Source organism: Mus caroli, chromosome 5, assembly GCF_900094665.2.
Source record: "Mus caroli chromosome 5, CAROLI_EIJ_v1.1, whole genome shotgun sequence".
NCBI lineage: Eukaryota > Metazoa > Chordata > Mammalia > Rodentia > Muridae > Mus > Mus caroli.
The window spans coordinates 100,714,211-100,728,342 of record NC_034574.1 but is presented as its reverse complement, the minus strand read 5'-3'; the positions used below and the strand labels follow the sequence as shown (position 1 = coordinate 100,728,342).

Below are 14,132 nucleotides of genomic sequence, written 5' to 3'. Positions count from 1 at the left end.
AAAAAAAAAAAAAAAGAAAATGTGACCAATCTAAAGAAAGCGTGACAAGGCTGAGGGAAACCCACCAGTTTCCGCTAAACAAGTCCCTAAAGTAAAAGAGCCTGTTCACACAAAATGTATGTAATGGCTGGGATAATTGGTTTATTACACACATGAATCATTCTTGAATGTACAAGCTCCAGAAGAGCAATAGGGTCTTCATACACAAGTTCTTTTCATCAAATTAAACTTTTACCCTTACATCCAAATGGATTAAGCAGTTAATATAATAAAAATAAGAGCTATTAGTGATGAGTCAACTAAGAAACCACAAATAAACCAAAGAATATGGAGAGAAAGTGTGAAAGAAAGAAGGTTGAGTCATCCAGGTATAAAAGATTTTGGGAACAAAGCCAGTCACACTTTATGGGCCCATAGCGCCAATCTGTTTTTGTTAACCAGTTAGACTTTAAAATACAAAAGGTAGGTTTTGGCTTAATCTAGGTGACTTTAATGTCCATTTAAGTTCTAGGTCTTTTGGAATAAAATGAGTACAGAAACGTTCATGTTCACCTAGCTTTTCATAAATTAAAAACATTTAAATGGCTTCCACTTAAAAGCAATCTCATTGTCTCTTAAAGATTGGGGGACCTTTACCCCTTCTGAGCAGTATTGTGTACCCACCACCCTCACACCTTGTGGTTATCCAGATTTAAGTCAATAAGGAAAACTTTTAATCTCACATCCAGGTTATGCCTGGAGAATGCTCGTCTGCTAGGAGACAGTGTTGGTACAGTATTTCTGGTGCGAGCAACAAGCAGCGGCACTGTATCAGGTGAAGACGGTGCACCAGGGAGGATGAGGCAGGTACCGCGTGGGCGTGGGTTCATGGGAAACAGTCCGGTGGGAATCAAAAGGACTTCTCTTTCAGAGTTCCCCTAGCTTTTATTTGTTGAGGATATCCAGTAATCTCTTTAGTCACATCGCATACTTCTGAGTCCATTCCCGAGCTGTTCTGTTGTACTTGTCTCTATCTGTTTTGTAGATCTGAGCAATCTCAGGCACTAAGGGATCATCTGGATTGGGGTCACACAATAGAGAACTGATGGATAAAAGTACTTTGGAAATAGTTAGTGCTGGAGACCACTGTGACCGAAGAATATCAAGACAAATACTGCCGTTACTGTTAACATTTGGATGATAAATTCTTGTTGTAAATTCAACCTTAGGTGGTTTGAAGGGGTACTCTGTTGGGAAATCAATTGTCAAGAAAAATGCTCCGCCCTGATAGGGACTATCATTTGGCCCCATGATTGTAGCTTGCCAGTGGAACATATCTTCCCCTACAGGACCTGCTGAACACTGTGCTGGGGGATCCTGGGCCAGGTCGTTTAGTTCCTTGTGAATTCTCTTCAGAGCCATGGTGGAAGGCTGTCTTGGTGGCCCTAGGTGGAAGGAGTCAGGCACCGAGGGCCTGGGGCTGTCTTGTTGGTTTTGGATCAGCCGCAGAAGAGGAGGCAGGCAGTTCTGGCCTGGCCCTGGCAGAATGCGCTGAGGGCCGAGGCCCACTCAGCTTCCGGGCCAGCCACCGTGGGCACTGTATCTGTCTTCACATCGGTTGGCGCATCACCCTGTAGCCGCCCTTTTTGTGCTGCCGCAGTAGCTGACTCTTCTTCTGAGACCTTAGCCTCTGCGGATCCCTCCGCCGGAGCCTCTGACCAGGGCTCGAGCCAGTAGCGGTATCACAGACCGACGCAGCTTGCACAGCTCGGGAGGGTGACAGTTGGTCAGGGATGATGGGATTGGCAGCGTAGTAGGCTCTTATGTTTGTTTGTTTGTAACATGACCATCATCACAAACTCATAATAGGTTGTGCTATGATGTCATGAGGCAGCTGTCACTAGGTTACCAAATCTTAACCTTTGGCTCACTTTGAACAAACCTCTGACGACTGCAGTTCACTGGGAAGAGACTTGATGTGTCAAGTATTCCACCATGTTTCAAATCTCAGACAGAAAGAACCTTTTATTTTTTAATTTTTAAAGAGAATTTTAATTTTTGTAATTAGAACTTGAGATGAGCATTCTAAAATTTTCTAGAATATACAAGACACTTGAGAAAGCAGCTATATTGTTTACACCTCTTTTTACAAAGGTTGCTAAAGATAACCTTTCACTAAGTAATTCATATCATTTTTAAACACATTTTGGAAAGCTTACAGTAATAAAAGGGAGCTCTCCATATTCATTTCTAGTCCTAATTTTACACTCTTTCTCTTTTACTTTAGGAAACAAGTAAAAAAGGAAAAACAAAGAATAATAGTAAAACTAAAAAGCACAAGAAACATAGATATAAAAATAAAACCCATACTAACACAAAATTGGATCACATAATACACAAGCAAATGACCAATACCATTAAAATAAAAAAAGCCCAAACAAAGCAGTAAGAGCCCCCCCCCCCCAAAAAAAAAAACCCAACACTGTAAAACCACAATTAAGTTAGTTTTGTATTGGCCATCTGCTGGGGGGCATGGGCCCTACCCTCAAGTGTGGTTTATGTACCCAGTTAGGTTCCAGTAGAGATGGCTTCTAGGTTAGGGGTGGACCTCCTGTCCCCTCACCCCTCTCAGCACTGGGAGCCCATCTGACCAGGACTGGTAAGGGCTCTGTGTTTAATGCCACAGTGTCTGAGTTTTTATGTGCATCAGTCCTGCTGTGTCTAAAAGGCCTTGTTTCCCTGGTGTCGTCCATCCCCTGTGGCTCTTACAGTCTTTCTGCCGCCACCTCTGCACAGCTCTCTGGTTTCTGAGTGGAGGGGTTTAAGTAAGACATCCCACTTAGTTACCTCTCAGTATCTGCACATTATCCGGCTGTAGGTCTTTGTGTTAGTTCCCATCTGCTGTAAGGGGAAGCCTCTCTAATAATGGCTGAGACACTGATCTGTGTGTATAGCAGAATGTTGTTAGGAGTCTTTTTGTTGCTATGTTACTTTAGCAGGACAATAGTGTTTGGTTTTCCCCTAGGCCGATGGCCTATCTAGTCTCAGGTTCTTGGTTACCTGAGCAGTGTCAAGCATGGGTTCCATCCAATCCGATAGTGGCTGGTTACCCACGGTATTGGTGCTACTGTTACACTAGCATTCTATGCAGGCAGGTCACTATTTGTGAGAATAATGACTCAACTAGATGTAACTCATTCAGCTTATGATTCAAATTATGGAAGTTTGATTTGATGGTGTAAGTTGTCTAGTTGGGGCTTTACCATTTAGATTTCTTTTGCATATGTATATATTTTAAGTAGCTCCTACAGGAATAGGTTTCCATATGACCTTGAAATGGCCCTTGGTGTTAGGTGTCCCTTCTCAGTATTCCCTCCCTGGTTCCGCTCATCTCTTTCCTTTTTAATCCTTTTGTTCCAGCCCCCCCCCCNCCCCCCCAGCCCCAGTCCCCACTGTCTCTGGTTCCATTTGGAGTAGAGTTTTGTGCAGGGCACGAGAAATAGAATGTTTGCTTTCTTCTATATATAGCCATCTGGTTTGACCAGCACCATTTGTTAGAGATGCTGTCTTTTCTTCTGTGTGCATTTTTTTTTTTTCTTCTTTGCCAAGAATTGGGTGTCCATAGGTGTGTGGACTTATGTTTGGGTCTTCAACTTGATTCCATTGTTCAGTGTGTCTGTTTTTATCACTATTAGTGTATTACAACTAGAAATCTGGGACGGTGATACCTTCACCAGTTCTTTTATTATTCAGGATCTCTCTCTCTCTCTCTCTCCCTGTGAAGGTCAACATTGGTTTCTTTTTTTCAATTTCTGCAAAGAATTATGTTGCAATTTCGATGGGAATTGCGTTGAATCTGTAGATTTGCATTTGGTAGGATGGCCATCTTCACTATATTAATCCTACCAATGAATGAATGTTGGCAATCTCCCCATCGCTTGATCACTTGATATCTTTTCAATTTCTTTCTTTAATGTTTTAAAGTTTTTATTTTACAAGGCTTCACTTGCTTGTTAGAGTTACTGCATGGTAATTTGTTTATGTATTAATTTTTTGAGGCTGTTTTAAAAGGTACTGTTTTCTTGATTTCTTGCTCAGTCTGTTATTTGTATACGGAAAAGCTTCTGAGTTTTGTGTGTTGATTTTGTATCCTGATACTTTTCTGAAAGTGTTTTTCAGCTATATAAGTTTTCTGGTGGAGTTTTTGTTTTGCCTTTTTTTGTTTTCTCCAAAACAGGGTTGTTTTGTGTAGCTTTGGCTGTCCTAGAACTAGCCCTGTAGACCAGGCTAGCCTTGAGTGCTGGAATTCAAGGTGTGAGCCACCAGCACTCAGTTCTTGGTGGAGTTTTTAGGTTCATTTATATATAAATTCATATCATCTTCAAATGAAGGCACTTTGACTGACTTCTTTCCTTCCTTCCTTCCTTCCTTCCTTCCTTCCTTCCTTCCTTCCTTCCTTCCCTCCCTCCCCCCTTCCTGCCTGCCTGCCTGCCTGCCTGCCTGCCTGTATCCCCTTAATCACTCTCCTTCAGTTGTCTAAGTGCTCTAGCTAAGACATATATTCATATATTGTATTTTCTGAATAGGTATGGAGCGAGTGGACAGTCTTGTCTTGCTCCTGATCTGAGTAGAAGTGAATGTTTTGAGTTTCTCTTTGTTTAGGCTGACATTGGCTGTGGGCTTGGGCTTGCTGTAATCATCTGTGTTATGTGAAGCGTGTCCCTTGCATCCCTAGACTCCAGGACTTTCATCATGAAAGGGCACTGCATTTTTCTCAGAGGCCTTTTTGCATCTGATGAGATGATCATGTGGTTTGGTCTTTCAGTCTGTTTATATGATAGCTTACATTTATCCATTTACATGGAATGAACCATCCCTGCATCTCTGGGAGGAAACCTACTTGTATCTTAGTTAACTGTAGCCTGGTAAAGAGAACTGGGCAATATTCCTTCTGTTTCTATTTGTGCAATAATTTGAGTAGTATTGGGATTAACTCTTTGAAAATCTGGTAGAATTCTGTACTAAAATTATCTGGTCCTGGGCTTTTATTGGTTGGGAGATTTTTCATGACTGCTTCTATTTCATTAGGGGTTATAGGTCTGTTTAAATTGCTTTTCTGATCTTGATTTAACTATGGTAGGTAGTATGTATCTAGAAAAATTATTCATTCCTTTTAAATTTTATAATTTGATGGAGTTCTTGAAGTAGTATTTAAAATCCTCTGTATTTCCCCAGTGTCTGTTAAGTCCGTTTTTTGTCTCTTATTTTGTTAATTTGAATATTCTCTTTTTCACCTTTTAGTTAATTTGGCCAAGGGTTTATCTTACTGATTTTTGTCACAGAACCAGGTCTTCCCTTCATTTAGTCTTTGTATTTATTTGTTTCTGATTGGATAACTTCTGCCCTGAAGTATTGCTTGCTGGGGGCTGTTCTTGTTGTTAGTTCTCCTCTTTGTTGTGAAACTGTCTAAGTGGTAACATGAGATCTCTCCAGTTTGTTCAGTAGGGAACTTAGTGCTGTGAGCTTGCCTCCTCTTAGCACTGCCTTGATTACATCCTATAGTTTTGTGTATGTTGTGTTTTCATTTTCATCCAATTCTAAAAAAGTGTCTAATTTCCTTTTCCATTTCTGTCTTGACCCATTCTTCTCAGTAGTGTGTTGTTCAGTTGGTGTCCAACTTTAACTGGTAGTGTTCTAATAGGATGCAGGATATTATTTCAGTTTTCTTTTATCTATTGAGATTTGGTTTGTATCCAATTCTATGTTCAGTTTTGGAGAACATTCCATGTGCTGCTGAGAAGAAAGTATATAGTCTTTGGTGTTTGGGGTGAACTGTTCAGTAAATATCTGTTACGAATGTTAGGGTTATGATATTGATCTCTGTTTCTCTCCTTAGTTTTTATCTGGATGACCTATTGACAAAAGTTGGGTATTGAAATTGTTATCAGTCAATATGTGTCAGGGTCAATATGTGATTTTTCCTGTAGAAGTTTTTATGAACTTGGGTGGTTTTGTGGTTGGTGCATACACGTTTAGAATTACACAATCCTAGTGGGTTTTTCCTTTTAGTAAGTGATGTTCTTCCCTATCTCCTTTGATTAATTTTATTTTGAAGTCTTATTTTGTCAGATGTTGAAATGGCTCCACCTGCTTACTTCTTGTATTTATTTCCTTGGAGCATCTTTTTCTATCCTTTTTCCCTGGAGTAATGTCTGTCCATGATGGTAAGGTGTATTTCTTGGATGCAGCAGAAGAGTGGATTTTGTTTTCTAATTCATTCTTTTAGTCTGTGTCTTTTTATTGGGTGAAGTTGAGGCCATTAATCCTGAGACGTATCACAAACAATGTTCCTTTTATTTTGTTGGCGTTTTGATTCACTTGTTTGGGATGATGTATTCCGTGTGTTTTCTTGGGTGTGTGTTTTCTTCAGATTAAAGTTTTCCCTATGGCACCTTCTATAGAGCCGGATATTGTTTAAATTTGGTTATTATTATGGAATATTTCTCTTGGTCCATGTATTGAGGTTGATAGTTTTGCTAGATATAGTGATCTGGTCTGGCCTCTGTGGTCCCTTAGTGCTTGTAGAATATCCATGTAGGCCTGTCTGGTTTTAGAGAAGTCAGGCGTTGTTCTGATAGATCTGATTTTATATGTTACTCGGCCTTTTTCCCTTGTAGCTTTTACTATTCTGACTTTGTACTTGTACATTTAGTATCATGTGTTGTTGGGAACTTCTTGTCTGGTCCTTCCTACTGTCCTGTCTATATGGTTCTTGGTGATAGGGACCCCCTTCTTTAGGTTAGGGAAATTTTCTTTATGATTTTGTTGAAAATATTTTTGTGCCTTTGATTTGGTGGTGGTGGTCATGGTTCTCCTTCTCCTCTCTCTGTTCTTTTTCTTCCTATAAGTTATAGATTTTCATAATGTCCCAGATTTCCTGGATGTTTTATGCCTGGATATTTTTAGATTCAATGTTTTCTTTGACCATGGTATTCTATTTCTTCTGCCTTGTCTTCAAGGCTTTGATGAAGCTTTCTCTGAAGTTTTTATTGGTTTTTCTATTTGGGTTTTCTTTATGATTCTCTTTGCACCTTAAACTTAAACTGTTCTACTCATTTCCTTCTACTGTTTGTGTTTTCACAGACTTCTTTAAGGGATTTTTTTTCATACCCATTTTAGGGTCCTTAACTGTATTCGTAATTGCTATTTTGAAATCCTTATCTCGTAGCTATATTGCCTTTCTTATGGCTTACTATAGTAGGGTAGGGTTCCTGGGTTCAGGTGGAGGCATATTGCCTAGGGTAGTAATCATTGTGGTTTTTGCACTGGTGTGTAGGCATTGGGGCTTAACATGATTGAGGTGCCTGTAGATGCTGATTTCTGGTCTGGTCTTTGTTGAGTGAGAGTTCCATCCCTTGGCATCTGTTACCCTCTCTGGATCGTAGGAAAGTGTGGCTGTGGGTTGCCTAGGGAGTGCTTCTTAGGTTGGTGGGTGGCAGAGAGAAATAGAGGTAAGCTAGAAAAACAGCTGAGAGCAGCTTCAAGAAAGATCCGAAGGGAATTTCTCCACACTGAAAGGTAGGGGCAGAGTCCTCAGGCTTTCTAAGGTGTAGTTGGAAGAGGGTATCCTACAAGTTTGGTTTCAGTAAGGCAAGTCATAAAGACATAAGAATGAAAGTTTAGGGAGTCCCTGCCAGCCATGGTGACTGGGGTTGAAGGGGAGCAGGTAGGAAGTGCTTTTAGAAGAGAGGCAGAGTCCACAGGAAGTTCAGCAACAGTCCCTAGGTCACGGGCTGGGTGGTGGGGCGGCCTTTGGGGCTGGGCCTGGGGAGAAGAGGGACCTGCAAGCTTACTGCTGGAGGATAGGAAGTAGAGTGAAAATTGCATACTTGTCCAGGTTTGCAGTGTCCACTGGACGAATCCAAGGTAGTATCCAAGTTGGCTGACCCAAAGGAATGGGTATTGACTAGGAGGCAGGGTTTAGTGGCCCCCAAAAAGGGGGAAAGCTGGGTCTGCTGCAGTGTTTGGCATCCCCAGGGAATGGAGGGGACTACAGGGAAAGGAGAGTGATCTACAGGTTCATTTCATAATCTGACACCAGTTTCTGAAAGCCATGTTAGCTCCATGCTGGCTAGCTTTGGTGGGTGGAGACTTTAGAGTTAGTGTGGTTTAAATCGTGCTTCTGTGTGGTCTGAAGACATTGGACCGTCTTTATGTGATTATTGCCTACTTCGTTAACATTTCAAATGTTATCCCCTTTCCTCATTTCCCCTCTGAAAACCCCCCTATCCCACCCCCACTCCCCATTCCCTAAACCACCCACTCCCGCTTCTCTGTCCTGGCATTCCCCTACACTGGGTTATCGATCTTTCTTTCTTTTTTTTATTAGGTATTTATTTCATTTACATTTCCAATGCTATCCCAAATGTACCCCACCTACTTCCCCCACCCACTCCCCCACCCATCCACTCCCACTTCTTGGCCCTGGCGTTACCCTGTACTGAGGCAGATAAAGTTTGCACGACCAATGGGCCTCTCTTTCCATTGATGGCCGACTAGGCCATCTTCTGATACATATGCAGCTAGAGACACAAACTCCGGGGGGTACTGGGTAGTTCATATTGTTGTTCCACCTATAGGGTTGCAGATCCCTTTAGCTCCTTGGTTACTTTCTCTAGCTCCTCCATTGGGGGCCCTGTGTTCCATCCAATAGATGACTGTGGGCATCCACTTCTGTGTTTGCTAGGCCCCGGCATAGTCTCATAAGAGACAGCTATATCTGGGTCCTTTCAGCAAAATCTTGCTAGTTGCTGCTTGTGGACGTTGTACATCGTGGTGCGGAGCCTAGTGCGCACCACGATGTACAACGTCCACAAGCAGGATAAGTAGACCAATGGAATAGAATTGAAGACCCAGAAATGAACCCACACACCTATGGTCACTTGATCTTTGACAAGGGAGCAAAAACCATCCAGTGGAAAAAAGACAACATTTTCAACAAATGGTGCTGGTACAACTGGCGGTTATCTTGTAGAATGCGAATTGATCCATTCCTATCTCCTTGTACTAAGGTCAAATCTAAGTGGATTAAGGAACTCCACATAAAACCAGAGACACTGAAACTTACAGAGGAGAAAGTAGGGAAAAGCCTGGAAGATATGGGTACAGGGGAAAAATTCCTGAGTAGAACAGCAATGGCTTGTGCTATAAGATCGAGAATTGACAAATGGGACCTCATAAAATTGCAAAGCTTCTGCAAGGCAAAAGACACCGTCAATAAGACAAAAAGGCCACCAACAGATTGGGAAAGGATCTTTACCTATCCTAAATCAGATAGGGGACTAATATCAATATATATAAAGAACTCAAGAAGGTCGACTCCAGAAAATCAAATAACCCCATTAAAAAATGGGGCTCAGAGCTAAACAAAGAATTCTCAACTGAGCAATACCAAAGGGCTAAGACGAACCCTGAAAAAATGTTCAACATCCTTAATCATCAGGGAAATGCAAATCAAAACAACCCTGAGATTCCACCTCACACCAGTCAGAATGGCTAAGAACAAAAATTCAGGTGACAGCAGATGCTGGCGAGGATGTGGAGAAAGAGGAACACTCCTCCATTGTTGGTGGGATTGCAAGCTGGTAGAACCACTCTGGAAATCAGTCTGGCGGTTCCTCAGAAAATTAGACATAGTTATCAATCTTTCACAGGACCAAGGGCCTCTTTTCTCATCGATGTGGCTGGAGCCATGAGTCCCTCCGTGTTTACTCTTTGGTTGGTGGTTTAGTCCCTAGGAGCTCTGGGTGGGTGTACTGCTTAGTTCATATTGTTGTTCCTCCTATGGGGCTGTAAATCCCCCTTCAGCTGAGATTTCTATACTTATTGCTACTGACTAGGAATCTGAGCCTGGTTTTGCCAGATCTTTATGTATAATGTATAGTTATACACACACACACACACACACACACACACACACACACACATACACACACACACACGTTGTTGTATATAGGCTATACTTGTGTGTGGAAGAGGAAAAAGAGAAGGGATTTGGTTAATCATTACTTTATGTCTAGTCACATAGTAAATATGGGATTTACGGATTAGTATATGTTAAGTATATATTAATATATGTTTCCCCCATGGAGCTACTCCCACCCTGATCTCCCTAACTTGAATGTAAAACATGTAAAAATTACACCTACTTATTTATTTATTTTTTGTGGGGCATGTGTGGAGGTCAGAGGACAACTTGTGGGAGTTGCTTCTCTCCTCCTACCATGTGAACCCCAGGGATTACACTCCGGTTTTCAGCAAGTGCCTTTACCTGTTGAGCCATTTTATTGATCCTTGAATTGTTTTTGAAATTGTTCAGGTTGGTCTTAAAATTCTTGGGATTGAGTGAATAAGTGAATTTCCTAATAGGTGAGTCTGTTCTGAGATTCTAAGACTATTGGTGTGCACCACTGTGCTGAGCTCCCTTCCTTGTTGTAGCTTTCTTGTGTGTGGTGTTGTGGCACACATGTGGAGGTCAGGGAGAACCCAGGGAAGTCAGTTCTCTTCTTCTGTTATGTGGGCACTGGGGATTGAGCTGAGGTTGTCAGATTTGGCAGCAAGCACTTTATCTTCTGAGCCTTCTCATTGGCCTCTTTGTGGCAATGAATATGAATTATAATGGGGCTAATTGTATTACATGCTTAAAGTACATCTTACTGGCTCAGGTTTTGTTTTTTTGTTTGTTTGTTTGTTTTTGGTTTTTTTGAGACAGGGTTTCTCTGTGTAGCCCTGGCTGTTCTGAAATGGTTCAGTTTTTTAATTGCTATGCATAGTGAAAAAGTGCAAGAGTTGCTGATTTCAACCAAACAAAAATTGTTAAAACTGTAACTTAGAGCTGGCATGATGGCACTTACCTTTAATCTGTTCTGGAGGCAGAGGCATGTGGATCTCTGTGAGTTTGAGGCCAGCCTGGTCTACAGAGTGAGTTCCAGGACAGCCAGGGCTACAACTAGAATCCCTGTCTCAACAACAACAAAAGCTAATTATTGTTGTGAAGATTTTAAATGCTGTCCTTACTTTATCTAGTATCATGTGAGATGGTATCTTAAACACCTTTAATTCTGTTTAGATTAATAGAGACAGACAGTAAGTCTTTAAGATCAGTGAATGGGTCAAGAAGAAACAGTGGTTCCTCTCTCGTATCAAGTTCATCAGCCTCCAGCAACCTCAGCCACCTGGAGGAAGACTCTTGGATTCTTTGGGGAAGAATTGTGAATGAATGGGATGATGTACGCAAGAAGAAAGAAAAGCAAGTGAAGGTATTTGCATTGTTTATGGAAGCTCTTTCTCTTATCCCCGAGGGTAGGAGGCGTTAGGAGAATGGAAGATTCTCCTGGTAACCTGTGTGCTGTGTTAGGAGCAGGTTGCCTGTATTTGTCTTCATTGTCCATGCTTGATAGAAAGAAGTTAGGTTGTAGAGATTCACAGTTGAAAAAAAATATTTTTAGAAGTTAAATTCTCCCATTTTGTAAATTCAGAAATGAAATGGAGACATCCTGTGTTAGCATTTTGCCCTTTTCCTTCAGCAGCCCTTTAAATGTGATGGTGCAGTAGCGTGCTGTGTGTAGCTCTGGACTGTCAGGGCTGTCACGCCTTGAAAGGCCATGTTCTTAGAGAGATGACAATTTATCATGGCTTTGTAGTCCCTGATCAGAACTTACCAAAGGTCAAATTGTAACCTTGTTTAAAAATTTTCATTAGTATTAAAATTTTTTTTAAATTTTAAAATTCATAAAGTTTTCCATTTCAACATTCCCCTCCCTAAAACTCTTGGATCATAAGGTATGAGACATTTAAACGTTTTGTTTTCTTTTTGTTTTTAGGAGCTTGTTCGTAAAGGGATACCTCATCACTTCAGAGCAATAGTTTGGCAACTTTTATGTAATGCACAGAGTATGACAATTAAGGACCAGTATTCAGAACTCCTGAAAATGACTTCACCTTGTGAAAAACTGATACGAAGGGACATTGCTAGAACTTACCCAGAACACAACTTTTTTAAGGAAAAAGATAGCCTTGGACAGGAGGTTTTATTTAATGTAATGAAGGTGAGCTCTATTTACTAATTAAAAAAAAATGAAATGAATTTGTAAGAGGTTGAATTACACATTTCCATAGTGAAGCATGAATTCCCATCATGATCATTGGGTACTTGGGCAATAATTTAGTTTTAGTTCCCTTTCTGCTTTAATTCTGACACTTCATCAACATGTAGTTTGGAGAACTTATTAGAAAATTTGTCACATTATTTACCATTGGTTGACAAAAACCAACTTACTCTCACTGACCGTTGCAGGCTCTTTATGAGGATAGATAGTTCACACTGTAACGAGATCATGACATATGATCTGGTCCTAGTTGTTAGTGTGCTCGGCTCTTTAAAAGCTTACTGTTGCTTCTTCAGTGTTGCCTCCCTACAGTTTCTTTTCCTCGCATCCACCTCTGTGAAACACTAGTTCCTTAGTCGTTTGAATTTTGTTGTTTTACCTAACTGAACGCACTGTTTATCATAAAAATCTGACTTTTAAGCTCTGTGACCTTTCTGAGTACAAATTGCTTTATTTTCTTTGTCCTTAGGAGCTGCCACTTTCTTATTGGGAAATTGTCAAAAGAGATTTTATGTAATAAGCCATTTGCTTTTTAAATATTTATAGAATAACATCTGCAACAAGTAAGCAAGAGCTTTTTAAAAAAATAAATGGACTTTTAATTTAGCTGTCTCACCAATTTTAGGTTTTTGGAGAAGGAAGATAGAATATACACGTTGAAGTATTTTGAACATCATGCTTTTCTTTTTAGGCATACTCCTTAGTGGACCGTGAGGTTGGTTACTGTCAGGGCAGTGCTTTCATCGTTGGATTGCTGCTGATGCAGGTGAGTAATGCACGTAAGTAGTAACTGTCTAAGCTTTCCACGTCAAACGGAGAATTTAAAAACCATGTTCAGTTTCACTGAGCTAAGCAGACGTGTGTCATCTCCTTAACCACAGCACACACAGCGATTTACTCTTGCACTTGGAACGTATAGTAATACTGCTCGGTTGCTACCAAAAGAAGTTTCAGATCCTGTTCTCCTCCTCCTCCTCCCTCCTCCCTCCTCCCTTCACCCACTTCCATCCCTGGCTGATTTCTGGCATCTGAACACCAGCGCGTGTGCTCAGAGGGAGGAAGAAACTGTTACTGAATGATACTTTGTTTAAATATGATTTTGTTTTATTTGTTTGTCATGAGATCTTGATCTGTGCTGTTATTGTTTTTAAATAGATGCCAGAAGAAGAAGCTTTCTGTGTATTTGTTAAATTAATGCAAGACTACAGACTTCGTGAACTATTTAAGCCAAGTATGGCGGAGTTGGGCCTTTGTATGTACCAGTTTGAATGCATGATACAGGTAAATGTCCACTCCCTCCTTTTGTATCCATCATTTTAACAAACTTTATGTTGAAAACATTGAACTAAGTGTTGGAGAGAGAGATCCTCAGTGGTTAAAAGCAACTTTGATGCTCTTGTAGAGAACCTGCTTCACCGTACAACCATTCGTAAGTCCTTGTTCTAGAGACTCAGATGCCTTGTTCTGGTCTGTATGGGCACGGGCACACACACTGCACATAGGTAAATGTAGGCAAGATACTTAAACACATTTTAAAAAGGGGCAAAGTAACAGTTGGGAAAAAAAGGTGTTTTAATAACATGATGACTTGCTGGTCAGTTTAACACAATTAGACCTACTTCTAAAGAGGAGCTATGGACAAGCCAGTTATGGTCTCTGGCTTTCTTACTCAGACTTTAAGCATTAGCGTCAACTGTGCCATAACTGGCCTGTATGCTGCTGCTTCTGTTCTGTGTGCCTGCCATCCCTGCTGGGTGGTAGGAGTCTCCTGGAGAAGGCCAGTTCACTCCTCGTGGACACTGTCTGTCGGTTACACCCCTTCCTTCCCTCCATTCCCCTTCCATCTCATTTTTCCCCCATCTGTTGATTTTTTGAGTGTTTTATAATTTTATGTAACTAGCTTAAGATTCAAATGGTGTAGAAGTCACAATAAAGGTGAAAAGGATTGGAATCAAAATCAAGTGGACATTTTAATTTTTTTTTTTT

At 40.9% G+C, this 14,132-nt stretch overlaps 2 protein-coding genes across 8 annotated transcripts in view; one reads left to right on the top strand and one right to left on the bottom strand.

The window, feature by feature from the left end:
* Evi5 (ecotropic viral integration site 5) overlaps window positions 1–14,132 on the top strand; it is a 137,086-nt gene that overhangs the window by 46,844 nt on the left and 76,110 nt on the right. For all 7 annotated transcript variants that reach the window (XM_029477109.1, XM_029477107.1, XM_029477108.1 and 4 more), the window contains 4 exons: window positions 11,108–11,297; window positions 11,862–12,086; window positions 12,838–12,912; window positions 13,302–13,427. In XM_029477109.1, coding sequence (XP_029332969.1) covers window positions 11,108–11,297; window positions 11,862–12,086; window positions 12,838–12,912; window positions 13,302–13,427 — 616 coding nt within the window. The remainder of the gene's footprint in view (window positions 1–11,107; window positions 11,298–11,861; window positions 12,087–12,837; window positions 12,913–13,301; window positions 13,428–14,132) is intronic.
* Window positions 697–1,723, bottom strand: LOC110293957 (ubiquitin-conjugating enzyme E2 D2B). The gene has a single exon (XM_021161866.2). The coding sequence runs from the start codon at window positions 1,399–1,401 to the stop codon at window positions 958–960; it is 444 nt and encodes a 147-aa protein (XP_021017525.1). The 5' UTR covers window positions 1,402–1,723; the 3' UTR covers window positions 697–957.